The sequence below is a fragment of the Synchiropus splendidus genome, chromosome 5 (assembly GCF_027744825.2).
Source record: "Synchiropus splendidus isolate RoL2022-P1 chromosome 5, RoL_Sspl_1.0, whole genome shotgun sequence".
In the NCBI taxonomy this organism is placed as follows: Eukaryota; Metazoa; Chordata; class Actinopteri; order Syngnathiformes; family Callionymidae; genus Synchiropus; species Synchiropus splendidus.
In genome coordinates, this window is record NC_071338.1 from 15,481,536 (window position 1) to 15,507,661 (window position 26,126).

A 26,126-nucleotide genomic window follows, 5' to 3' on the forward strand; every position below is an offset into this window, starting at 1 on the left:
TTTGAAATGCAGGACGGCTTCCGTTTCTAAATCAAAAGTGCTGTCGGGGATGAACTGTAACTTCAACTTTCCATGAGGTGTTGCCACAGCAAGTCAGCCTGCAGCACCTTAACCTATCTTGCTCTCTAGTGCGTATGTCTAGTATGTGCTCATTCACCACATCCATAAACCTAACTGGTCATATTTCTTTCTGATCTCATGACAAAATTGTTTCAATAGAAGGGTGAAACTTCAAAGAATTGGGAACCATACAGCTTCCTCGCTGACATTTCAGAGCATGAAAGAGATTCCTTCCTTCAGTTGACACCAACAGGCTGTGTACTGTAGAGCCATGTGAGCAACCTTGGCAGAAATACATGAATAAAACACAATACTGAGATTTTGTCACGTCAGCACACAGTCAATTTTCCCACTAGTCTTTGCAGGTGTGTTTTTAGCGGAAAGAATTACGAAGGTGTAATTTGTGCGTCTGCATCAAACCAATCATTAGAGTTGAGGTGCACGATGGAAGCTATCTAAAGCATATTTACTAATTAGAAGCAGTGCATCTGCACAGCAGGTGCTGCCTCAGAGGAGTCGTCCAAAGCATCTCTGCCCTCGTATTTCTGGCTAGTTGTTCTGCATATGGCATTTAAATACTATCTACAAAACAAACTAGACCTTGGAATAAGGGAGATCCAACATCCATGACAATTGACATCTACATGTAAAAGAGATACACTTCCACCGAGACTAATACTGTCAACTGTCTGACCCTTGCTATAAAATCACATCAAATTTTAGGCAGAACAAAAATCTCAAAGCCTGCTTGTGAAAGCAGGACCGTATTTACAAAACAAGATTCAGATTTTTTGCAGATGTTTTATTATCATTAGGACAGTGTCCATTCTCGTCATATATTGTTACAACCAAGTGTTCAATTGTAAAATACACAGTGTAATTTACAGCATGTCACAAACCGTGACAGTAACCAAAGTACATGTTAGAAAAAAGAAACTGCAGGGAGGAAGAGAATGAGTAGTTCAGGTGAGGATGTCGTGGGCTTGCTGCTCCACCAGCATGGCCATGTTCTTGACATCCCCACACCAGAAGTCCAACCGCTCCTTCATTCCCTTGATCTGCCATGGAAGCACAAAAACAGAGGAAGTTAGTATGTCCCTAAAATATGATCTGCCCTTATCAGCAGTCAGTTTTTGTCACTGACCTGTTGCAGATCCAGCACTCTGGGCTGCACCCAGGTCATCTGTACTTTCTGCTCCACTTCATCGATGTTGCCCTTTATAAGGCCGACCGACAGAGCCTTCATCACCAGAAGCTCCACCTGCACATATCAAAAGACACCTCAGACACGCTTCTTTGAAAATACAGAACAGAGTTATTGAATACAAAGTATTGCAGTGATTTCCATACAAACCTCATTGACTGGAATTTTGGCACTTTGAGAGATCTCAGTGAAAGTCAGCTGTCGGTGGTTAGCAGGACGGGTGAAGGTCATCTAGACATAAAGTGATTGATAACCATTATTCATTTGCAGTTGATCAGAGTGTGTATCTCTGCACTGCATTTGATGTTTCAGCTGAAAACTGAGTTGAAAGTTTTTGTTCCAACCAAACAAGAACACATTGGTTAACCAATCAGGTGTCATCTGAACTAGCACCAGACTGTCTGATTACATCTGGAGTGGTGTCCTGTTGTTTGGTTGGAACACTAACCTGTGTTCCAACACGTTTCAATGAAGCTTCTTATTTACCTCCATCACACAGAGAAGCTGAATCTTCTGCATCAGTTTGGCTTCATGTGCTGCAAGGTCAGGCTGTATCAAGAGCAAAATTTGAAACAACATTGAAACAAGGAGATAACAAATAAAGCAGGTGGACATGAAGATAGTGGTGGCTTCAAGAAGGCTTTTAATGCAGAAGTCCAGAAACAAAAACAATAACTAAATGACAGGAATATGTCTGTTGCTCATGGAACCCAAGCTGCACATCCAGCCAGACGTATGAAGAGAGGCTGCAGGCTGAGGACAGATTTACTTCTCATGATCACACTGCTTTCTGATTTTTTTTTTTTTACCTTAAATAAAAGGCAGAAACCCTGAATAGTGTTCCTTTCCTTCAGCTAACTTGACATTGATGCAAATGGCACTTTAATTGTAACTACAGCTGCGTAATAACGCATTTTCTCACAAACACGATACATAACTTTCACAGCTTACTGTGAGTAACATATGTCTACCCCACAAAAATCAAAAAACGATATGAAATATTTCAACGAACCTGTTGTCCCCATGCAGACTTGAATCCCTGGAACTTCTCAACATTGCCACCATTGAATGCATATAACGTGTCAATGAGCCACTGCTTGTCTGTGTTCCTCAGAGACTCGAGCACCGGATGCATCAGCTACAACAACAAACATCAGGTTTGACAACAGTACACTTGCACAGCATCATCAACCCACTATTTAACTTACAAGCTCTCCAAAGTTGTACACGCCTTCTCCCAAGAGACCAGCCAATCCAAGGGTGAACGCTCGCTCCTGCTTCTCAGTTTCTGCAAGGACCAAAAAGAAATACATTTCATCAAACACTGAATCATGTTTCTTTTTAAAGAACTTCCCCCAGGTCTGCACTCACCACGAAGGTCTTTAATATCAACACATCCTAAGTATCTCAACGCATCCTTGTAGTAGGAAGCATGGTTCCCAATGATACGGTAGTATTTGCTGGAAAGGTCGTAGAATCTGCCGTGCACTGTTGTAACCCCAGGCAAGTTGTTTAGCATCTCCTCCACCTCTTCAATTATTTTCTAGAGATCAAAGATATCAAAAATATTTAACAGGACATGCTGCATACAATAAACAATTATTTCAGTGTTATTCCAGTGCTATAGTGACTTAGCTTGCGTTAATAAACTTAAAGCTGCTATTACATATATTTTATATTAAAATGAGCAAGCAATAATTTTATGGATTTCCCATCAGTATTATCTCAACTTTCCCCTAATAACTGGTTAAATCCTTACAAGTCCACCTCTATTTTTTAATCAAACTCTTAGAATTAAACGAAAGAGCTTGACATTCACAATCTCGAATAACGAACCAATTATTTGGTTGCGCTGTCAAGGAGACAACATTGATCTCAGGAGCTCTTACCTTTGTGGCAGGAAGGTCATTGATTTCCAGTTTGAGACTGCCAATGGATGTCTTGCAAAGAATGACGGCTTCGTCGCTGCTTTTCACCTGAACCAAACACATGTTTGCTCAATTCCCACCCTAATGAACCACCACCCAATAATGTGATCCAATTACCTTTTCCTTGGTCTTCTCAAGAAAGGTGATGGCGTCCTTGGGATCTGAAAGCACATATATTAGCCTAATTAAACAGTGACCACCAGTGAATTGAAACAGTTCTTTTCTTCAGACAATGGATCCTTCCCAGAGAAGACACAAGAAAAATAGTTGACATACCTGTCATCTGCCTGGCAACAAACAAGATGATCTCCACCAGGGAGAGTGGGTTGATTCTGCAAGAGGACAAAAGGAGTTATAACACTGACAGTGTGCGTTGGATGTAAAAAGGTTTATGGAAAGAGAAAAGTGACTTCACCTGTGCTCGAAGTCACTAATGAAATTATCATAAAGCTGTAAAACAGAAAGCAGAAATTTAGATAAGAGGCTTCATTCTCATATTGTAATTCTTAGTTGGCTGTTCAATCAGCTTCATTCTTGAGTCAGACAAACCAAAAGGCACGTGTGACCAGCCAGTTTACCAATATCACAACATATTGTTTTAACTAAACCAGCCAACACAATAATTATTAACCTTGAATCTGAGGCTTTTCCTCTTATTGCTGGTATTTTGATGACCTCAATATTAGGAAAACTGACACATAGATAATTCAACTTGTTCATTCTTCTCCGGTCCCAACTGGTCAGGAGAAAGATTACTGTGGGACATATAAAAGACATTAATCTAATGACATAGTATATAGATAAGGCATGTGCACATACATTTTGCAGGGCTGGCGATCGAGCCAGAAAAACAGGGCCCCATAGCAAAAAAGATTATTGCTGCTGCTAGGTCGGTTTGACAATGACACAATTAAACTCCAAACTTTTGAGCTCCTTTACACATGACTTTGGGGTGGCATTATGCTCAGAGCATATAAGGTTGCCAAGTTACAACTGGCGTAAATCGATTAAATTTAATGGAATTTACTGTGAGCTAGTTCGAAATGACAACGTCTAAATAACAAGGCGTGTGTATTAAGAAAACAACAATCATAAACAACTACCTGTATGAGGCCATCTCCAGTTTTGAAGCAGGGGTCTTTCACAAAGTCAGTTAACTTTAGAGTCAACTGATGCCACAATCTGCAAATGAAAATAGAAACATTGGAATTGACACTAAGGAGAGACATGTTTCACTGTCACAAAATGAACAAGTTGACTTGTACTACTGAACACACAGACCTCCAGAGACAAAACAGAGGACAACTATCTCGTTAGAAATCACTAAACGCGCGATTTTAACTGTAGGATTGAAACGGTAACACAATAATAAGAAAAAACAACATCAGGCCAATAACTGAGTATTCAATAGTGGATGCTTGTTGATCCGTATCATTACATTTTTGGACCACAATTGTACAATTAAAATCTGATTTCCACATAGATTATTCACGCCTGTAAACCATTCATCCCAGAAACAAAATACACCGACTATAGTGACAGGAAATGAAAGCATTTCGTTGTAGTTGTTACTGTAGCATTAGCCTACTGCTAAGTCTGTGCATGACTCAGCTAGCACACCTATTGAAAGAGCCGCACTACTGTTAGCTTCAGATACTTGCCTTTTGTTGTACAAATCCTCCAGAGTGTGCCACTCGGTCGCCATTTCTGGCGTGGAGCTATTGCTCTGTTGTTGTTTAAGAAAACCGTTGACATCTTTCATGGTGAATAGCACACAATTCCTTCTACGTTCTTGTAGCTATGCTGCTCACTCACTCCGCTAACGTCAACTTGATTGCCTTCGAAACTGGTGACCGCGGTGCATGCTGGGAGATGTAGGAACCGTAAAGTACAACGTACGCGGGCATAATTATTCATCTAAGGGTGAAGTTTAAAATGTTCGGATATGTACGGACATGTACGGTCTTTTTTTTATAATTGTTATTGGAAGCTTATGATTTAAATCGAGCTTTAATCGTTTCATTATTTAAATTAGTAGTTCGATGTTGCTCCGCTACTTTATACATTACGGTGATCAACAATACGTCATGAGGTCAGAGGACAAATCCCGACAGCAGACCGCGTTAGCGTCTTACAGAAAATTTGATGTACATATGTTTTGAAAACTTGGATACGGATCGTTTTACTAACAATGTTGTCTTGTTGTTAACCTCTGAATAAGAATAGGAAGAACTGTGAATGCCCTCAGTGACATTGGCAGCGATAGAATGGCTTCCCTCTTGTCACCTGTCACAGTTGGTTTACAGCGCACTATATTTGCAGGTGCAGGAGCGTGCCGGACTGTTTCGAGAGGTTGGTCATGCAAGTAAATGTTCAAGTGTCGGCCAAGTATGTCTGACCCAATTCCTCACAGGTCTGCGGGGAAAGTGTGTGTTTCCAACTGCTGTCTGTAGCAGAAAGTTTCATCTTGCGCGGTACGTTATCTTGAAGGTCTTCAGTTCACGTCGATTAAGATTGTCATATTAACGATTGAGATTTCATATGAAGTCTGGGACGTATAAATCACTATAATAATGAATGAATCATTGGAGGGAAAATATGAAATCAACTCAAACGAGAGCTATTAGTGTTTCAATTATGTGGTGAAATTATCTGTATTATGCAAATACTACTTAAAAGTTTATTGTATACATGTTTCTTAGTCTGAATTGAAACATCTTATATATAATAAGAGTTTGCCTTACCTCTATACAGATGTAAGTCATTTTGTATAAAGGTGCCTAATAAATGGCATGTTATGTTAAGTGACTGATGTCATGTATTATTTTATAAAACGCTTTTTTTTTTCATCCTTCTTAAACCTGTCCTGCTGGTATAGGGCTTGTGGATTCTTCTCACGCGGTGGTGCTGCTGGCAGTGAGCAGGAGACCCTGGCTTCCATCGCTAAAAGACTTGGAGACCATCAGTTCAAGAAGGTTGTGGTGATGGCAGGGGCAGGGATCAGCACTCCCAGCGGCATCCCAGACTTTAGGTAAATTATTCTGGTGTTTAGTTTAGTTCAAACTGAAAAAACGAAATCTGTAGTCACTTTCACACTCTAAAATGCTCTTTATTTTTTATCTTGCTTTTGATGTAATCCTAAAATATGACTGTCAATTTTTTTGTGTACAGACAATGCCAAACTTTGTAAATACAAGCTTGGAAATTAAATATATTTAGTAAGCGATATCTTGAAAATTATGTCATTATGTGTTTAAAATATAGGAGTATGTTTAACATTTGTGACATAAATTTGAAGAAAACCATTTCAGTACTTAGATAAATAACCATGATGCACTAGTGATGTAAGATGGTTGCTGAACAACGTTTTCTTTTCAAGAGTGTTCATAGCAGCGGGTGTTCTGTGTATAGAATGATGAGTGCTCATTCCCTTGCAGGTCCCCTGGCAGTGGTCTCTATGACAACCTGCAGCAGTACAACCTGCCTTATGCTGAGGCCATATTTGAAATCAATTTTTTCCACCACAACCCTGAACCATTCTTTGCACTGGCCAAAGAGCTGTACCCAGGAAATTATCAGCCAAACCTCACACACTACTTTGTTCAACTGCTTCACAAGAAGGGCCTGCTTCTCAGAATGTACACACAAAACATTGACGGTCTGGAACGATGTACGTTTGCTTCTTTCTTTCTGTTTCACATGATGCCGTTCTGACTGGCTCACTTATCCAGTGGCAGGGATTCCTCCAGAGATGCTAGTGGAAGCCCACGGATCGTTTTCGACTGCGACCTGCACTGTGTGTCGGAGGAAATACGAGGGAGCTGACTTGCGAGTGAGTCATAGCTGGAGCAAGCTGCGCAGTCCACACAATGAAATTAAGTTCACCAAAATAGAACACTCACATGGATTCAAACTGAAGTCTCAGTCCATGAGAGATGATTTCTAAAGATTTGGATGTTTTGTTTTTCTGTTTGCCCAGCCAGATGTGATGAGTGGAACAGTCCCAAAGTGTCCGACCTGTAAGGGAGTCGTGAAGCCGGATATTGTCTTTTTTGGAGAAGAGCTTCCAGTCCATTTCTTCAAGTACCTGACAGACTTTCCACAGGCAGATCTCCTCATCATCATGGGTACGTCACTTGAGGTAAGCAGCAAGCAGTGGGGCCTCAGAAGTGATTTTGACACTAATATTTAAAAAAATGGTTATTAAACAACACACATTAAAATATTGATCCCGCCCTCCCCAGATGTATTAATACATTAAGAACACAGAATGCACAGTTTCAAACTACAAGTCGTCCTATTTGGCCGCAGGTGGAGCCCTTTGCCAGTCTAGCCTGGGCAGTTCGCAGCTCAGTTCCTCGACTGCTCATCAACAGAGACTTGGTGGGTCCTTTCGCAGCTGCTCGCAGAAGACCTCATGATGTCGTGCAACAGGGTGATGTAGTCAGTGGGGTGCAGACGTTTGTGGATGAGCTTGGATGGGCACAGGACTTGGAGGAGTTGATGAAGAATGCTGCTAAGATAGTGAGTTTAGAATCAAGCAAGGACAAAAATATGCATCAGTGTCCAAATTCATTTCACCAAAGCTTTTGTTTCTCCCGGCAGGCCACTACGAAGGCAGAAGAATGAAGCCGGAGCCTAGCTTAAGGTTCTCCTCAGGCCCAGTGACATATGTTCTGTTAAAGAGATAATATGCGAGGGATGGACTCTTCCCGATGCTGCCAACAAAAGCTGAGTTTTCAATGCAAGAAAAAGAAGAAAAAATACCATTTGCAATCCAGACCTTCTCAGTTATCCTACTCAGATTTACTTTATCCTCATTTAAATAACAACTTGAACAGACCCTGAACCAAATGTGGAGTCTTGCATCACGATCCTGTTGTCATAAACAACTTTGTAATAGTAATATTTTATTTTGTAACCCTGAACTGTAAAACAGGTCATTACAACAGCAACGGGAGTCACAATCATGAGGTGACTCAAGGGTGAATTAAATGCAAAACGGTAAATTGGCCAGCAGATGGCGCCAAATCACCTGGTTGCCTTTTGACCGAGACAGGCGTGTCAAGTCCAGGTACGGCGTCTTACGCGCTTTATGGGGTCCTTCCGGCCGGAGTCACCCCGACAATAAACAGTTGACAAGTACTTGACAGTAGCTGAATCCATGAATCCTCTAATCCGTGAACGTTTTCTGTCTGACAGTCATTCAGAAACATGAAGCAGGTACTATCTTGCAGATGCAGTCTGCTACCTTTTAAAAATCCCGGGGCAATGGATGACTCACCGGGCGAGACAGCCTCAATGCAAAAATCTGTCTCGGTCTTTGTCTCATGTTTTATCAGTGAGTGGTTAAAAAAAGTTACACATTCAAAACATCTCATCACTTATAATTTAACTCAAACAAAAGCTGATAGTACTTAAACATTCTTACACTGTCGTGTTACTCTGACTTTATGCTATTAAGAGTGTTTGGAATTGTAAAATCTCCAGCTATAAATTAATATTACATGTAACACGTCCAAACTTGGGCAATGCTCACATTCAAATAGCAGGTAGACACTGAAGTGCTATCGTTATTTTAATAAATATATAATAATAAAAATAGTAGTCTGAACAATGGGTCCGTACTTATAATATTATAATAAATTAAGTTATTTTGTCAAAATCACTAAAGTGAAGATAAAAATGTTGTTGAGAGTGGTGAACATTAAACATAAAACTTGTGTGTCTTGTCCAGAAATAAGGTCTGTGGGTTCATGAGAGGGTACTCTACTCTACACCTCTCACCGATTCAACAAAAAATGTTCCCCAACTCCCGTGACCAACCTGTCAATCAGCCAGCAACTGCATATGCGGAGCCTAGACAAGAATCACTGGTTCATATATGTACGCCCTGAGGCGGAAATAGGTCAATGATGTGTCACTTTTATGAACGGAACAACTTCTTGGATATAGAATATTTTTCCTGATCCTTGAAAAGTACGAACCCATTCTTCAGACTATAATTAAACATATTTATTTAGTGATTTTTCTAATGTCTTCACGGTATGTTGGCGAGTGTTTACCGATGTTTTGTCCTTTCATTCATTCAATGGCTGCTGGTGAAAAACACATTCAGGCAAACCCCATTAGGCCATCAGACAAGTGCCCCTCAGCCTCCAGATTGTAGTGTGCTGATTGGGTGGATTTCTGGGCCATGTGACCCACTCAACAGTAGCGGTCAGGACTAAAACAAAATTCCTTTTTAGGCATGTGGCCAGCTGCAGGACGGAATCCAAATTGGAAAGAGAAGTGGCATTTCTGAGAAGCCTACTGTCACTTCATTTCCCTTGGAGTCGACAAGTCATACAGACCTTCCAAAAAATGTGAGCCAGGCTCTGTGACTCGTCATCAGTTCCAATAATTCAACTTTTTTTTTTTTTTTTTTTTTTTTTTGACGGTTGACTCTTACAAATGATCAGCGCTTTCATAGTTGTAGTGTGTTATGGGACTTTTACTGATGAGCCCGCAGAACTTACAGAGGCCGCATTTCTCTGATTCTATTTTTTTAATTGTTAATGTAAGAACGTGACATAGTCATAGACACATCTCTAAAATTATAGTATTCATGGTACATGATTTCTGGTACGTCAACGTCACATGACAAATTCTTTTCGGTAAATCCATGAAACGTAACAAACAACATATTTAACATATTTATTGATCATGACTTAAAGAAATATAAACGTTGCTTTTAAATAGTAAACCAATGCACCTTACGGCTTCATGCAGGCACCATGAGGAGTGGAGCACTCTGTGGTGTAATATCAAAAACCTCGACCAACAATGTGTTGCCGCTCATTAAAACATGTATTCGACTAATGATGGCCAAATGTAGTATGTAATCAGGACTAAAACAAAATTCCTTTTTAGGCATGTGGCCAGCTGCAGGACGGAATCCAAATTGGAAAGAGAAGTGGCATTTCTGAGAAGCCTACTGTCACTTCATTTCCCTTGGAGTCGACAAGTCATACAAACCTTCCAAAAAATGTGAGCCAGGCTCTGTGACTCATCATCAGTTCCAATAATTCAACTTTTTTTTTTTTGACGGTTGACTCTTACAAATGATCAGCGCTTTCATAGTTTTCATCATTTTTTTTTTTTTTTTTTTTTTTTTTTAATAAAATGCATTGTCTCCCTCAGGATTATTAACTAATTTCCGCCGTCTCTCTGACACGCAATGTGTTTTTCTGACACTGCTGAAGGCTAATTAAGATGAAAAGGTTTATTTTCATTGACATGGAGTGAATTCATCGCCAGACAGGAAATGATGGCTCATTGAGTGTAAAAAAAAAAATCCCCAACAGCCCTCTGCATTTCATTTCCCTCCATGATTGACTGCTGTTTAATGTATGTAAATAATAATTTGAGCAACCGACAATGGCAAAATGTATATTTTTAGCTGTGGCATTATCAGATTGGCTAGACAGCCGTTTGTTTGCAACTCTGACCCAGATGTGGAATTCATTTTTGAAAAAGTCTCCTGCAGGTGAGAACACAGCAGCATCTTGTGTACTGTCTCATTCACTCACACCTTTATTGATAAACATGTGTTGCAACACTGATCTTCTTTCCTAAATTGGGTGTCAGGCAGGTTCATGGATACAGTACAGTGGAATATGGCAGAAGACAACTGGCAACAACAATAATAGCCACTTTATTGACAAGGCAAATTTGTTTTAAAACATCATGGCAGACTGACAACATTTTGCGATGAGCTGGTGGGAAGACGACAATAGAATGAGATTTTCTGAACGGGCAACATGTTCTAATTTGCACATCTCACCAGGGAGTCTCATCTTAATTCATTACCCCGTTTTAGTGGGATTAAATGTTCTTTTTTTCAGGAGGAGGTGCTTTGTTTTACAATCTTGTTTAATCCAGAGCATCGTTTGAAGACGTGTTGCCACTTGTTATTAATAAAGGTTTAAAGAGAAACGTCAACAGAGACACGGCGTATGGGTGTATAAACATTGTTATTTTAATCTTGCCTGGATGGCTTCAAACAAAAGCAGTGTATTTCCAATGAATGATGGGTTTTGGCAGATGGAGCAACACATGGTCTCAAGACAGCTGGTCATTATTGTTCTGCGAAAATCAATTTTGTTTTGAATTTTTTTTTAAATGAAGTGTAGGACTGAGCTCTGCTCGGAGGGAAATTATTGTCTTGTTATAAGAAAAATGAAACACCAATCTGAAGCTTGTGTTCGGGCCACATTTATTGAATTTTCTCACACAGCAAACTACATACTTTGTGATATGGTTGACTCTTACAAATGATCAGCGCTTTCATAGTTGTAGTGTGTTATGGGACTTTTACTGATGAGCCCGTAGAACTTACAGAGGCCACATTTCTCTGATTCTATTTTTTAAATTGTTAATGTAAGAACATGACATAGCCATAGACACATCTCTAAAATTATAGTATTCATGGTACGTGATTTCTGGTACGTCAACGTCACATGACAAATTCTTACGGTAAATCCATGAAACGCAACAAACAACATATTTAACATATTTTCTTATACATAAATAATGACGTGACCTCCATTGTTTTAACAATCTTAAAACAAGGAAATAATTATTATGTTCAGCTGGTCATTGGTTTAGAGATGGACTTTTGCTGTCAAATGTTTTGACCTATGCTGAAGGAGGCCAGTGCTTTGGCTGGATGACTTTGTATTGACATGTTTGACGTGTGGTTAGGCATGAATATATAGAGCTTCTGGTTCAGGTATTTTAAGATTTGTAAGGACAAGCCATCACAGGTACATCTTTAAAAGAGGCAACAATGTCACACAGACTATTTGCTTTCTGAAGGCGAGTTTTTAAGAACACAATGTGACAAAAATGAAGCAGTCCACAACCAAACATTGGAGCGACTGCTGTCAGCTGTTTCAGACCTGCTGAACTGTTCTTTCATCTGAGGAAGTGGAGCTCAATGATCGAGGATTTCCACTCATGCTGTTGAGCTGTTCTAGCTTTGCAGGAGCTTATTCCTGCAGCTTGTAGACAATTGTCAGTGAGAGCTGATGGTTTCAGGCGCACTTCCTCTCTGATGCCCTGGATACGTTCCACGTCTTTCAGCAGAAACTGAGCTGTTCACAACTGCAGCTGAGTGTTTCTTGTCTATTTATAAACTTCATAAGAAGGAACCCTGCAAAGGCAGACACTTGCATGAAGAGCTTTCAGACATGTGTGTCTCCTGTTTGCAAGTTACTGTCAGAGTCAATTTAACAATCCACTTCCTGTGACTTCAATTCCCAAGAACCAAAGTCTCTTGTTCCTCGCCATAGTACTTCGAGACCCCTTGAATTGGAAGGCAATCCGGTGTCAGCAGCAGCTCTGGAAGCATTTCTTGAAGAACTTCTTGAACTCCGTGTTGAAGACGGTGTAGATGATGGGGTTGAGGGCGCTGTTGACGTAGCCCAACCATGTGACGGTACTGATGAGTCCAGGGTGGATGTTGCAGGTGATGCACACTGCTCGCAGCGTGTGGACCACGAAGAAAGGTGTCCAGCAGAAGAGGAAACAACCTTGCAAACAAAGGGAGAGATCGGAGCCACTCATCATGAATAAATCCTTCCCCATTAATTGCACTGATGTGAAATAGTGAAACTCTTTGTGGCACTACAATTACTTGACATTTACACCACTATTTTCCAGAGTCCCTGACATGATTCTATGCATAAATATGTAGTAAAGAATATTTTATATTATCTACAAATTTGGATCAGCTGAATTTGAAGACTAAAGTGAGAGGTAAGTTAAGTGAGATCCCGATGGCGTCACCAGAGGGATGTCCTGCTGGCTGACCCATGTAGTGCCGATGTCTGTCTCTAATCCGTCAGCCTCAAACCCTTCATCCTCTGAAGCCTTTCGTTTACATGAACCTGCTCTTCAGAACTATTGATAAATCATTCAAATCTTCACTGATATTGCTCACAATTTCCTCCTCTTCATAGCAACCAGCCAGGCTTGTTTACAGTGTTGGTTCCTCTGATAACATCGTCATCATCACCTTTGACCCAGTTAAGACAACCGCATCCATCTGCATCACAACATAACAACTGTTGTACATGAAACCAAAATATTTTTGTAAAATCTTTGTACAAAGAATAAAAACAGTAATTCTTCTATCTAAATTATGTCACAAATCCTTCAAGCTACAGCTCTTTTAACTAAACCCTAAAGAACATTTTGACCTTAAAGATCTTCATTTGACAGTAGCGCAGTTTAATTGTCGATAGAAATATGGAGGTATCTTCGGGGCCATTGAAGATGAACACATTATTTGTGTTGGAACATTGGAATTGCAGTAGCCAAATGTCTATATTGCTGATATTTTGCTGGGCCCGACTTTTGTATTCTGCTCAGATGAGGTGCCAGGATTCTTGGGTTGAATCTGACTAATTCAAATTCAGACTTATTAGTTATCTTTCCAGGAGTGACGGTTTCTGGTTGTCGCTGCATCAATTCATTGAAATCGACAGACTATACCAACCAATTTGTTTTTGGAATCGTGCTCGCGAATAGATTCTTTCTGGAGTCATGAAGATTTTTTTTTGAGTGTCATTCGCCCTCAACTCCGGCTCACTCTGATGCCTCTATAAATACGGTTATTGAATAATTGCCATGTTCTCCTCGCTGACAAGTTTGTCACTCATTCATTTCAGCAGGGGTCGTGGGTCGCTGCAGCACAGCTGACAAGCTCAACAAAGATTTTTTTTTTAATGAGCAGGGACAGGACAGTGGTTGTTAAAATGTCACCGAGTCATCTGTGGCGCCGGGAGCTTCATTGTTTAAACCAGGTGGGCGCAATTGTCTGCTTCCTAAAATATGAAAACTGTCATATTAGCCGTGGCCTCAGTGGCAGATCATTTAGACTACACAGGATGGGACAGGCTTTAAATGAGCAGGAAGAGCCACTAGTGATGGGGTGGGTGGTTCAGTTCTCAGACCCTCATGAGCAGTCAGGTGGTTTAAGTGGGCCGCCATTTAAATATCAGTGCAACAGCATGTCCCCGCGGATCCAAAACAAAAAGTGTTTTTCTCCAGAGAGCGTACTTCCAGAGGATTTTAGAAAACATCACACACCTGCAAAGTGCAATTCTGTGACTGAGGCTATGTTGAAGGTCAGTTATCAACCATTCTGTGTGCCTGTGTCATCATTGACAAGGACACACAAACCCAATCTACACCAAACCAAAGACCTTTTGACACACCTGTGTGAATAGCAATTCTAAACTGGTGACTGTGAACGAGGGCTGGGCGATAATGGGCGAAAAATGATTGCGATTATTTTTATTCATATCATAATCACGATTATTCAAATGACTGTTGAACAACTTAAGATTTAGCTGTCATCGAACTTTCAAACTTTATTGAACAATGAACTACAAAAAACAATGTGTAAAATGTAAATAATATTTTTTTTATGAGAGAAGATTCTAAAACTTCTATATATGAGTGCTCTACCTACGTGTGACAAGGAGCGCTTGTTTTCATCGCCCCCGTCTCAGGTTGAGCGCGAGCATTTATCCACTACCAAATAATCATTGGTTTTCGAAACATTGCCAATAAGAAGGTAGGACTGCTGCTGTGAGTCAGAACGCTGGATGAGCCTCTGCTCCTTGGAGGTTCTGATGCTGAAAACCACGCCGCTGTTGTACTGGCGACCAAGTCGGGAGCTAACAGTGGATAATATTTGTGTCCCCCACTCCGTGTAAACAGAGGCTCGAGCTCTCTCACTGTCAGCCAGAGCCTTGCGCTGAGTGGCTTACTCTGTGTAGTGCCTTGTGTAGCGGGTGTCTGACTAAATAAATCGTTCCATGACGATTAGCACGTTTTCAGAATCATAGGAAGACATAATTGTGATCATAAAAATTGGACTAATTGAGCAGCCCTACTGTGCACTTCAACTGCATCACCGGAATTTCTCCCCAATAACCCTGGCTGGCGTGACAGCAGTCTCTGTTATTGGTGGCAGTGTGACTTGTTGAGAGGCCAGATGAGGAGCAATAAATTAAATACTTTGCTCCGTCCATGAGATGACGCTAGAAGGTCAGACGTTTTAATATGGACGAGCCCATCTGGTCAATATTTCAATCTTCTCTGAGTACCTGAATGTCTGCAAACCAATTAAATCTCCATCAGACAGCTGTGCTTTTTTTTATTGCCGCCCGACTGGACTGGAAGTCACAACATAAACACGCTGCTAATGTTTGTAAGCGCACTGGAGTCTGGCACATCTGGTGTTTTCCAGCAATGAAGCAAACAGGAGATGTGAGCGACAACTCGCGTATCATCTCACTCACAATTGTAGTTTTTTTTCACTAAATGCCGGGTGACATCCTCGTCCTATTTCTGTTCCCAGGACAATTGTACATAAAAACTTTTCCCAACCAAGAGAGGAAATAGTCAACATCTGCGCCTGTCTGAGAGCTGAGACAGAGCCATGCTGACTGCCACTGAGTGCAATACTGGCAAGCCGGCACTATGGCCAGGTTTGCCTTTAAAACACCGAGGCCAAGTCATAACAGGTATCAAATGGTGTCACAAGACGGATGGCAACTAGTCACTCGAGTCTCTTGTCAAGTCCACAGGACAAATGGTCTCCATTGATGCACTTCATTATAATGAAATGATACAGCTTAAATATAATGATATTGAGGGTGAAATTTGGTCATCTGAGTATAAGTACTGAGTAAATAGACAACTCTTCCGTTATTGAATTGAATGCAGTTCTATAGTGGCATTTAAAAAATATATATAATGCAGGGCTTCTGCTGTATGTTAACCAGACCTGGGCACAGTGCGGCCCGGGGGCCTTGTGTGGCCTGATGCCTGTATTTCCGTGGCCCGTTTGACATCAGACTAAAACCATAACTAAATAAATATAGACAGTAAATATAGACTAAAATTTTCCTCTTTTCATTGGCCATTTTTGCATTTTTTTCCTCAGAATACTGAAAATACATTTCGAAATAAATTGCCCTTTTATCTTGAACGTCTAGTCCATAGTTGATTTATATTAAAATTAAGTGCATATGAAAATGAAATATTACAATAGGTTTCATGGCATGTTTACAGTTCTTAATATTCTTAATTCATATTGTCCTTGTTACTTAAGTACATATTTCGATAGGTAATTGCCCAGCTCTGATGTAAACGAACATGATGCTGCCATGCCTTCAGAATTAGTTTTTTTTTTTTTAAGATGTTACAAATTGAAATTATTATTATTAAATACTAGGGGTCAAATAAAACATCGGTATTCTCGCTCATCTCGATACTTGATTGTGCGATATTGTATTGATATTTGATGTATCGTAATACTTCATTGAGTGACATTGTATTGACTGATTTTATGTCCTCTAAATCAATATTTAATACAGATGCAGACATAGAAACATGGATAAGGTGATGCATGTTTAATACTAACATTTCCTTCCTGTGCACTTGAGTTATTTTTATTTTGTTGTTTGTTTTTGTTCATTAGCAATCCATTCCTCTATTTAAGTGGAAAATTTAACAGAAAGTCTAACTGGACTGACATCATAACAATGAATTCATTTTCATGCGCATAATATTGTACTTCATTATCTGATTTTCCCCCTTGAAATGATGGTTCTTACTACAACATACTGCAGAACTCACACTAGGTTACCTGAAAAATACACAGCCCTAATAAATGCAGTGCAGATCTGTGTACACTTACAAACCGCAATGAGACTTTTAAGTTGTATTCATTGAGTCATGGCTCTGAAAATAATTTCATTTGAAAGTGCACAGTACGATCGAGAAGCGGCAATAAAGGGCTCCTGCACTGTTGGAAAAAAATCCTGAAGGAAATGTTCTCATTTTTCCTGTTAAAATAAAATCATTTACCAATGTCATTTTAGTATTTTTATAGTCTATTAAAATGAATGAAATGCCATCAATTTTGAAGCGGATATTTTGATTTTCATATTTTTTAACATGTATACCGGATAACTGTGAAAATAATGAACTACTTCACTGTTCACTTAGCACTACAACCGATGAAGTTTAAATACCAATCCATCATTTCCCCTTAAATCTGGTTGGTGAATTGTTTTCCCAGGATTCATCAGGTGACTAAAACTCATCTGAGCAGATCAGCAGAGCTAAGACTCAGGACAGCAGCAGCGGCTTCGACGGGAAGACCTTTTGTAATTTAGTAATTGGATTGAAGGCTTTAGGCTATAATGGTGACACTTGTTAATGCATTCAGTCGGCAGAAGTCTCGTGGCTGAAACAAACGTGCAGGCAAAGACACACGTCAGATGAAGTGAGAGAGGGGAGATTCACTCACCCACGACAACTGGCAGGACTCGCATTGCTTTCCTCTCCCTGCTGTTGATCTTGGCTCTCTTCTTGAGTTGCTGGGGGTTGAAAGTCACCGTCGGCACCGAGTTCTCTCTGTACTGCCGTGGATAAGGAATCTCCTGCTGTATTTCATCGTCAGTGTCGTCCAGTCTAGACTGAGCCAAGTCCCTTTCAATGATCCTCGGCAGAGGCATGGGCAGGGGTCCAGGGATCGTCCCGGCAAGTGGGGTCAGAGCAGTGGCCATGGCGGCATGCTGGAGCTTCCTGCAGGCCTCAATGCTGCTGCGCAGTTTCGCTCTTCGAGTCTCTTCCCAGTGTCGCAGGCCACGGAAAACCCCAAAGTACAGCAGAACCATGATTGGACAGGGGATGAAGTAGGAGCAGACGGAGGAGTACACCACGTAGTTGTTGTCCTCCAGTTTGCACTCGGTGGGATTGCGGTTGGGGACGTTGTTGATGCCAAAAATCACTGGTGAGGCAACAGCCAACGCAAGCAGCCAGGTTGCAGAGAGGAGGATGAGTTGTCGCTGGTCCACATGCTTTCTGTTGTAGTTCAGCGGTATGGATACAGCAATGAACCTGCACGACAAGGACACATCAGCAACCACAATGAATGGTTTAAAGAAGCATGTGACATCCTAATGGGCAGCAAATAACAGCAGTGAAATATCTATATATCAAAATATCACTGATTTAGCGTGTGTAAATTGTGGATCTGAATTAATTCGGTTCTACATTAAACATTGTTCATTCGTTGTCAACGGTCAAACCACATACACCTGGATCTGTTCAGGATAACTGTAAAAAACAAATGTAGTGAGACACAGAACTAAGACTGGCATTGTTTCGGTGACGATAAGGAAACATAACCTATGAGTTCCTGTCTGTACATAACAAACAGAGGCAGCCTGAGGTCACACGTAACTCACCCACTTTGCCATGCCTGTATTTTGGGTTTCAGATCATCCTTGTACCTAGGCCAGAAGCCAGTCCAGAAGCTACTCAAAATAATGAAATCATCTCACCCTGTCTTGGAAGGACCTCGCGAACAGCTATAAAGTATCTTGAGCGAAGACCATAATATACTGTATTTCAGGAATAACATCAACAGGAGCAGGTTCTTCCACACCTTTACACAGTAAACAATGTGCTTAACTTTAATTTCACCATGTTCCATCAATAAAGAGCTCTCATTCATTTGGATGGAGTTGGGGGAGCACACAGGAATCGCTCTGTCAGCTATTTGACCTGTAGTGGACTCTCCAGATAACTTATTAACTTTCCAACCTCTGAGGAAATGTAATACAATTTGCTTCACCACCTGCACCTTTTGTCTGGATATTTCTGTAAATAAATTCAGGAAGGCGGTTACAACATCTGAAGTGGACCTTTTGTATCTGCCCCTGCATATCATGAGCTTTTCAGTCACAAGATAACATTGTCCAGAGAAAGAAATGTGTTGACAATTTATGAAGTAAAGTGCTCTTATTGGCTCTCTTTTGTGAAAACCCTGGATGCTTGGATGACCTGAGCTATTGGGCCTGGGCTCTTAATGTGCCTTCACTGACATCACAATCACAAATAAACCATGAAGCTTGAACGTGACACAACTGAATCACACAAACTCGATTAGTGTGCTCTGTCAAAGGGGTGACGGCGATGTGAGCTGCTCTCCAGAACACATTCATTGATATAGCAGTGGACAAATACATTTCCATCAGGTGTTAAGCCGCCAATCATCAAACATGTGGGTTCTGGTGCTAGCTTCAATCCAACTGGCTCCCACAACTATTATGGTTGTCTTTAGAGCTAAGAGCCACTGCGTTCTGCATCAGCAGCCAAATGAATTACTGTGTTGTTTGGAAACCTGTTAAATCCTGCCGACTATTGTTTCCTAAAGCTGTTGTGGTTAGCAGCCAACAGCGTGAGCCTGGTGGAGTCATGTTGTTCATGTAGGAACACGTCATGGAAAATGAATCAATGAATGAAAATGCATGAAAACTATTTGTGATGATTACGGGCAGCTTCACCTGCGAGCCAAACAAAACAGCAAAACTCAGAAGGATGTTTTAAAAGCAAGAGGCAATCGCGGTGAAGAAAGGTTGCTGCTGAATGAAACAATACTGTTGTGAACGCCAACAAATGTTATGGTTTTTTTTTTGTTTAGATTCAACATTATTTTAGTTTCAGTTTTTTTTTATACCAATTCTAATTTGTAACCATGTTTTCACACTTCATCCCTCTTTTTTTCTACCAATGAGTTAAAATAAAGTGTCATTTCTCCACCCACTGCAGTGTGGGGCACCAAATGTAAAAATGAAGTCACAGGTTTTTTTTTTTTCCTGATTTAGCAGAAATCTTTGGAGACATTTCTGCAGATTCTCAAATATTTGTAACATTTGAGACACTACACTTTAATGTTACATACCGTTGTTTCATCTCTGTAAGTGTTAAATCAAAATCTAATTCTAAATCTAATTCTAAATCTAAATCTCACTTTTAAGTGCAGATTTAGATGCTTCCTTCTGCTCCTTGGCTCCTCTGACAGCCCATCAGACTCGCAACTGAAACACTTACAGAGATGATGAATGGGACACACATTGGAAACTGCAGCAATGGATTTCCAAAACAGCATCTTCGTGAAGTGCTCCACATTGTCTTAGCCTAAATACAGCTGCCAACAGAATAAGTCCTCGCTCTGAACCCAGAGTCTTTGAATTTGGTCTCAAAGACGCTTTCCCAACATCGTGATCCTGGATGGAATGTTGTCTTATGTGTGCAAGGAGTATTTTGTAATGTTTGAACTGCCAATGAACAATTTCCACGCAGAGGATATAGACGTCATGTTTACATTTTCAGATCAAAAGTGGCACCTTAAAATGAACTCACAGAACTGTGAGCCAGACAAATTCAAGACTGTCGTCAAAATTAAAAGATAACCAGAGGTCGGCTGAGTTGCACATCAAACTGCCGCCGCATTGTTTCAATTCAGCTTTTCCCTAAAACCGTTTTGTTCCCGCGTCCACGTGCAGATTACATTTCTGTCATTCCTTGCCATAGTGCAAGGTTTAGTAATTCCTACCTCAAAATGCGAAAAGCCAAACTAAAGAAAAGCTTGGGTCTTAAGAGGTTGGTCAGATGGCACAAACCTGCAAACAATTTTGAATGTTGTAAAAAAGCACTACTGCCACACCCACGCAAGGAAGTTTAGTTCATTAAGACAGTACAAGCAAAATACAAAACACCATTTAAACTGCCCACATGCTTTCACACTAACCACTTTGACCCACCAAGTTCATGTCTCCAGATACATACCTGTCCACACTGATGGCACAGAGGTTGAAAATAGACGCAGTGCAGAGCATCACATCCATGGTCATTAGGCCATCACACAGCAGCATATTCAAGGACCAAACTCCACCCTGGAACTACACACACACACACACACACAAAGAGTTCATTAACTGGCCCAAATCTGGGTGTAAAAATTTCTAATCAGCTTTCACCTCTGCTCTCACATTTTTACATTGAAGATAAGAACAAAGTTTTGGAGGGCGGGAGTTTCAGCCTCATGTAATACTTCCATTGTTGTTTTGGTTTTTAGTACTGTATCATACATTTAAATCGACAAATACGTACACTGGGTGACAATTGTTTTTCCAGCGCATAGCTGAACAGTCCCAACTAAATCAAATTGTGAACTCGGTTTTGTCTACATGCCAAACCAGAGCAAAAAAACCTTCATGCCTAAACACAGGAAGCGTCTTCACACCAACGCTGAAGAGTCTTTACAACTGGTAATCATCTTGGTCCCCATGGCTCTGGGAAGCATAGTCAGGTTGATGTTAGTCATACAAAAATAAGCCCCGGATCTGGCAACGTCCTCCTGCAGCCCGAGGTTGAGGGGACGACAGTCGCTGTATTGTTCTGGCTGACGGTTGCTGTCATGCTCCCGGATTATTGCTCCCAGCTGTCAGACTGAGAGGCAGTGGGGAGCCCATTGTTATTAAACTACTGCATGTATATAAACAGCACATGTCCACAACCTTGCGACTGATGGCGAAATCGTTTTGTCTATATTTTCATAGCCCATACACACTACCTAATGATGTCTTGCATCAGATATATAAATATACATTCCAATGCACCGCTTCACACCACATCCCAATTTTAGTACTCTGTCTGGCCAGCAGGGGGTGGTCACCTTATTTCCTTCATTGTCAGATGAGTTGCCTTTGGGCCAAGTTTGATCCTGCCTGCAAGAGAGGTCCGGGACAAAATCCTCCTCTCCAGCTGAATCCAAGTCCAGGACCAAAGCCTAGTTTTCCTGTGTTCACACCTCAGAATTTTGATCAAAACTGACCTCTAGTGTCAAACTTCTGTTTGCCAACGGGGCTAGTGGAAGTTCACTGTTTAGCACAAACCACACATTTTCTGTCATTCTCACATTTGAGAAAAAAAGCAAAGGTCTTTTAGGGTCAGCAAACAATCAAATGTAATGAAAGCCATTTAAGTGAAAAGACAAAGCTAGAGAGTGATGGAGTCACTAACCTTACAACAACTCAATTTCCTACAGATCTCTGAGCGGCAAAACAAATACACCACTGTAGTTTCTTCCCGCGGGCCGTAGCTGCACAAAACATTTAACACTTGCTCTTCAATAAACAAGTCACTTATTTCAAACCACTCTCACACCCATGGCTAATATTGTGGGTATTGGGAAAGTGGACTCGTGTCCTATGGTGACGCTGAAGTCAGCCTTGCATGTTGAGGTGTGGGTGTTTCAATGGAATACAAACGTTTCCCTTTCTCTTGTAAAGTTCCAGGTGGGGGTCCGGTTTGGAACAGGCACATCACGCGGGACATGATCAGAAGCCAAATTATACTTGATGTCAACAGGTATATATAGTCACTTATGTGGACACACACAGTCCTCACAGAATATACCGGGGAACATGTGCTGCGTTTGGAAACGTAATGCATCAGTACGCAACACTGAAGTCCACTTTCCTAATGTCAATATGTCACGCCATGGAAGTGAGAATGTGTTGCTTATTTTGCACAGTGGACTGTTGTCTTGTCACTTTATGCAGACTGGTCATTTCATTTTCTAAAACAAGTGATTTTAATATACCTCTTCAAGGAGGCAAAAAATAGAAAAATAACATGCAGAATACAACAACTATTCTGTCAAAAGGACAACTGAAAAACATTTAATTTGATGTGAGACGTCGCAGTTTGGGGAATCTCTTGAGACTTTGCTCTGTCCGTGAAATATACACATACTGGCCGCTTGTTGTGGGACTCTGAGACAGCGAGCACTACATTTATGAAAGTTTCAACTCCGGATATTTTTAAAAGTTTCAGATTCAGGTGGCTAAAGAACGCTCCACCTGACTCCAAATCGTTTCCATCTCTGCATCAACAATACCTGAGAGAGTCTGCTCATCTAGCTTGATGAAATTAATGATTATTTCTCAGCATTCCGAATGTCGCGCTCGGACCGGCGGATGTTGCTAAGCGCCAGCTGCGCTAACAGCCTGCTGCTGAGGAACCACTTTCATGAGCCCGGAAAACTCTCCCTGCTGCGTCAAGTGCTAGAGCTTTAAATGGCATATTTGATTTTAACGTGCTTCCCTGCACAGCATGTGCAAACTTGAAATGACAGACTGAAAGAATCTTCACGGCAGATTTCTGCTTCACGGCTGCTGCCTCGTGAGCAGCGAGTAGGGAGGAGTAGACGCATCACAACCAGCAGGGCTTCATCAGAGCCCTGGCTGTCACACGTTGGTTGTTGTGACCGGCAATGACAGGTAGTGATCTGCATTCACCGATCACGCTGAAATCATTGTCGGAGCATCCCTAAAAAAAAATCCATAGAGGAAACTGCATAGCATGATGTCATCCAAAGCAAGCAGCATACAGGCGTTTCATTGCCCATGCAATATGTATTAACAAATGATATATAGCTTAATTTTTTGGTGACTCTGTGAATAGATAATATGTTATTTAGTTTAAAAAATCCATACAAAAAGTTTTAATAACAAGTGAAATGACTTGACAACTGAAGTACAGTAGGGATGACACTGTCAGTAAGGTCATCCCTACTTTACACATGCTGGAGTAATGAACCATGTGGTGTGTTAATTTTCCATCCATGCTTTAATGATGAATAATGATGAATCTGAATCACTTCCATAATTGTCCATAAGTGTGTGCTATTAAAGATCACTTTAAACAGGCCCATAGCCTGAGGGACTCAGGGGTTGAAGGTGGAGTGTTGTGAAGCATTTGTCAGTCGACTTGATTTTTTTTCATTCTTTTTTGTTGTAGCATGTTCATCTCAGACGTTTCCGGTTGTTGGCAGAGGAGGACTCACAGGTTTTAACTTGATTATTTTGTGGATCAACACCCAATTTTAAAAGATTTTGAGGCTGTGGACTGTAGAATGTGATGTGCCTTTCAGTATCAGGTACATGTTCTGACATTCTATACATTTCCCTGTGGAACATAAGGTTGCTGGTTCTAGTGTGGCGTAACATTTTGCATTTAATGCATCACTCAACACCGTGTTTACCTGTCTGATCCCGCCGGTGGGAGGATGGAGACTCGACTGATGCACTATGCGACAGAGGACTGGGAGGGACTTGCCAGCTCCAAAGTGCTGGTCAGGATCTCTTGCACAAACTCAAATAAATGCCCTGTCAGATATCAAAATACATTTGGGCGGAACTCACTGCAGAATAACTTTTAGAATCAAGAAAAAAGGGTTTCAAAAAGCGGCACTTTCCTCAAGCGGGGGAAAAGCTCAAAGTGTCTATGTGCACACCCCAGTTCAGTGTTTTATATTTTCTGGGAATTTAGTACCAAATTAGGTCTGTTTTTCTCATTTCATTGCCAAACGTTCTGTGAACAAGCTCAAAAGCTTGTTAAAAAAAGATCCCAGTGGGATCTTTGGTCATAAAATAGATACACAAACCATAAAACTGTGAGTAAAAATAAATCAAATAAAAATGTAATAATAATAAAATCTAAATTTTCTCACAACTCTGTTTAGGTCTAGGTGGCAACTCCTGAATACATTTAACCTTCCCTTTTTTATTCTTTGATGCAACAAGAGCTGTATGACTTTGTGTTGAATCACACATTTTCTCAGTAAATAATTTTGACACTGCAAATTGCATATCCATTGCAGCACAAATGAAAAAAAAAAAAAAATTTCCTTTGTAAGTTCTGTGTTAAGAACAAGCAAGTAGCACGCCTCATTGCTGTCGCACACCATCAGCCTCATGAACTGTAAACTTCTGAATTATTGCTGTATGTCCATTCATGTGTTTTAAAAGTGAACACAACTTGTGAATATAAAACATATTCAAAGAATAGCCATGTTGCTGCAGCCTCACTACAAGACATGTTTCCTCCACAATTCAATTACATGCGCGGATGAATTGATGTCTCTCGACTGGTAAATGACAAGCACTGATCCACATCAAGAAACTATTTAAATTTTTTTTTTAATTGAATAAAGCTGGATAACAGTTAAATGATAGTTTTCAGAAAATAAAAGCAGAGTCTTTATCGCCCAGGAAGAGGCTCCTGTGACCCACTGAACGTGGCTTGGCAGCTTTTTCTACAGGTTCAGAAACACTGCTCAGAATGAATGTGAACGGCAACAGGAATATCTGGTCGAAAACCAATGTTTAAAACAAACCTCTCGGCTTGCTTAGTTTCTCCTTCATGCTTAATGACCATCAGCAAGGACTTTTGTATCACATAATTCTGATTTATTTGGTGTACACGGTCAAACGCCGACTCACTCCAACGAATCTGTATAACTGTTTGGACAGCGCGGGATTCATTGGTTCATATAAACACATTTTAGCGAATTTGATTTAAAAAGTTGTATTAAAAAACACGCATTCACCCCACTGAGAGACGGCCACGTTAATTCATCTCTGGTAATTCATCTGTGTGTAAAACACTGTGGGAGAAATTGAGATCCAGACATCACTGTTGAAGGTCCAGCTACTCAAGGGCAGGGCGGTGAGTCTGCAGGTGAAACTCACCTCTGCGTAAACGAACAGCGGCAGAACCAGGAGCGCCAGCAGCAGGTCCGCAAACGCCAGGCTGACGATGAAATAGTTGGTGGTGGTTTTCAACGCTTTCTCCAAATAAACGCTCAGACACACCAGCAGGTTTCCTCCAGAGACGACCACGATGAGTAAAATCCCAAAAACAAGTGCTGGGAAGTTATAGTGGGCGCCCTCAGTCGCTTGGAGCGAGTGGTTGGACACGTTGACCAACTTGTCCGACATGTTCGCGCACTCCTCACCGCAGACGTTTGAGCTACGAGCTGCTCCGCGCTGGTTCTCTCGCAAGGACGCACGACGCCGGTGCGCTCCAGACGCAAAGCCGGATCTCACGAGGGGGACCTCCACATTCTTGCAACATGTTGTTGATCAGTTTCGCTTTCTTCCCCGGAGACTCAAGTATCAGTGAGAAACAGAGCAAACTGACGACAACAGCTTAAATCCATCCGCGCAAAT

General features: G+C 41.0%; 3 protein-coding genes across 5 annotated transcripts; 1 reads left to right on the forward strand and 2 right to left on the reverse strand.

Moving 5' to 3' along the window:
* Positions 1-858: 858 nt before the first annotated feature.
* On the reverse strand, positions 859-5,036 carry psmd13 (proteasome 26S subunit, non-ATPase 13). The gene is made up of 13 exons (XM_053865543.1): positions 4,854-5,036; positions 4,296-4,374; positions 3,608-3,642; positions 3,469-3,524; positions 3,310-3,353; positions 3,154-3,240; positions 2,636-2,807; positions 2,473-2,552; positions 2,277-2,402; positions 1,751-1,813; positions 1,415-1,495; positions 1,205-1,321; positions 859-1,118 (listed from the first exon to the last, which is right to left on the reverse strand). Exons 1-13 carry the CDS (start codon positions 4,952-4,954, stop codon positions 1,023-1,025), a joined length of 1,137 nt encoding a protein of 378 aa, XP_053721518.1. The 5' UTR covers positions 4,955-5,036; the 3' UTR covers positions 859-1,022.
* Positions 5,037-5,300: 264 nt separating this feature from the next.
* sirt3 (sirtuin 3) lies at positions 5,301-10,365 on the forward strand. Of its 3 annotated transcripts, XM_053866042.1 has the most exons (8): positions 5,301-5,544; positions 5,606-5,666; positions 6,071-6,223; positions 6,630-6,862; positions 6,924-7,024; positions 7,172-7,333; positions 7,504-7,716; positions 7,798-10,365. In XM_053866042.1, the coding sequence occupies exons 1-8, from the start codon at positions 5,460-5,462 to the stop codon at positions 7,819-7,821; spliced, it is 1,032 nt and encodes a 343-aa protein (XP_053722017.1). In that variant the 5' UTR covers positions 5,301-5,459; the 3' UTR covers positions 7,822-10,365. The 3 variants fall into 3 exon arrangements, with proteins under 3 accessions (XP_053722017.1, XP_053722018.1, XP_053722019.1); XM_053866043.1 differs by lacking the exons at positions 5,301-5,544; positions 5,606-5,666; positions 6,630-6,862 and having other exon boundaries at positions 6,076-6,223; XM_053866044.1 differs by lacking the exons at positions 5,301-5,544; positions 5,606-5,666; positions 6,071-6,223; positions 6,630-6,862 and having other exon boundaries at positions 6,936-7,024; positions 7,176-7,333.
* Positions 10,366-10,687: 322 nt separating this feature from the next.
* Positions 10,688-26,126, reverse strand: drd4b (dopamine receptor D4b). Its single transcript, XM_053866041.1, has 4 exons — positions 25,647-26,126; positions 20,896-21,008; positions 17,567-18,159; positions 10,688-12,767 (listed from the first exon to the last, which is right to left on the reverse strand). The coding sequence occupies exons 1-4, from the start codon at positions 25,893-25,895 to the stop codon at positions 12,565-12,567; spliced, it is 1,158 nt and encodes a 385-aa protein (XP_053722016.1). The 5' UTR covers positions 25,896-26,126; the 3' UTR covers positions 10,688-12,564.

What these genes read in the sequence shown, in the direction of transcription:
- sirt3 (XM_053866042.1), top strand. Translation starts at nt 5,460, where the DNA reads ATGGCTTCCCTCTTGTCACCTGTCACAGTTGGTTTACAGCGCACTATA. An exon ending in AGAAAGTTTCATCTTGCGCG is followed by an intron (nt 5,667 to 6,070) that starts GTACGTTATCTT and finishes CTGCTGGTATAG; the next exon opens with GGCTTGTGGATTCTTCTCAC. An exon ending in TGAAGAATGCTGCTAAGATA is followed by an intron (nt 7,717 to 7,797) that starts GTGAGTTTAGAA and finishes TTCTCCCGGCAG; the next exon opens with GCCACTACGAAGGCAGAAGA.
- psmd13 (XM_053865543.1), bottom strand. Translation starts at nt 4,954, where the DNA reads ATGAAAGATGTCAACGGTTTTCTTAAACAACAACAGAGCAATAGCTCC. An exon ending in TGTTGCCAGGCAGATGACAG is followed by an intron (nt 3,354 to 3,468) that starts GTATGTCAACTA and finishes ATGTGCTTTCAG; the next exon opens with ATCCCAAGGACGCCATCACC. An exon ending in AGCTTCTCTGTGTGATGGAG is followed by an intron (nt 1,496 to 1,750) that starts GTAAATAAGAAG and finishes CTTTATGTCTAG; the next exon opens with ATGACCTTCACCCGTCCTGC.
- drd4b (XM_053866041.1), bottom strand. Translation starts at nt 25,895, where the DNA reads ATGTCGGACAAGTTGGTCAACGTGTCCAACCACTCGCTCCAAGCGACT. An exon ending in CGCTGTTCGTTTACGCAGAG is followed by an intron (nt 21,009 to 25,646) that starts GTGAGTTTCACC and finishes GTGTGTGTGTAG; the next exon opens with TTCCAGGGTGGAGTTTGGTC. An exon ending in AGTCCTGCCAGTTGTCGTGG is followed by an intron (nt 12,768 to 17,566) that starts GTGAGTGAATCT and finishes TTTGTTTGCAAG; the next exon opens with GTTGTTTCCTCTTCTGCTGG.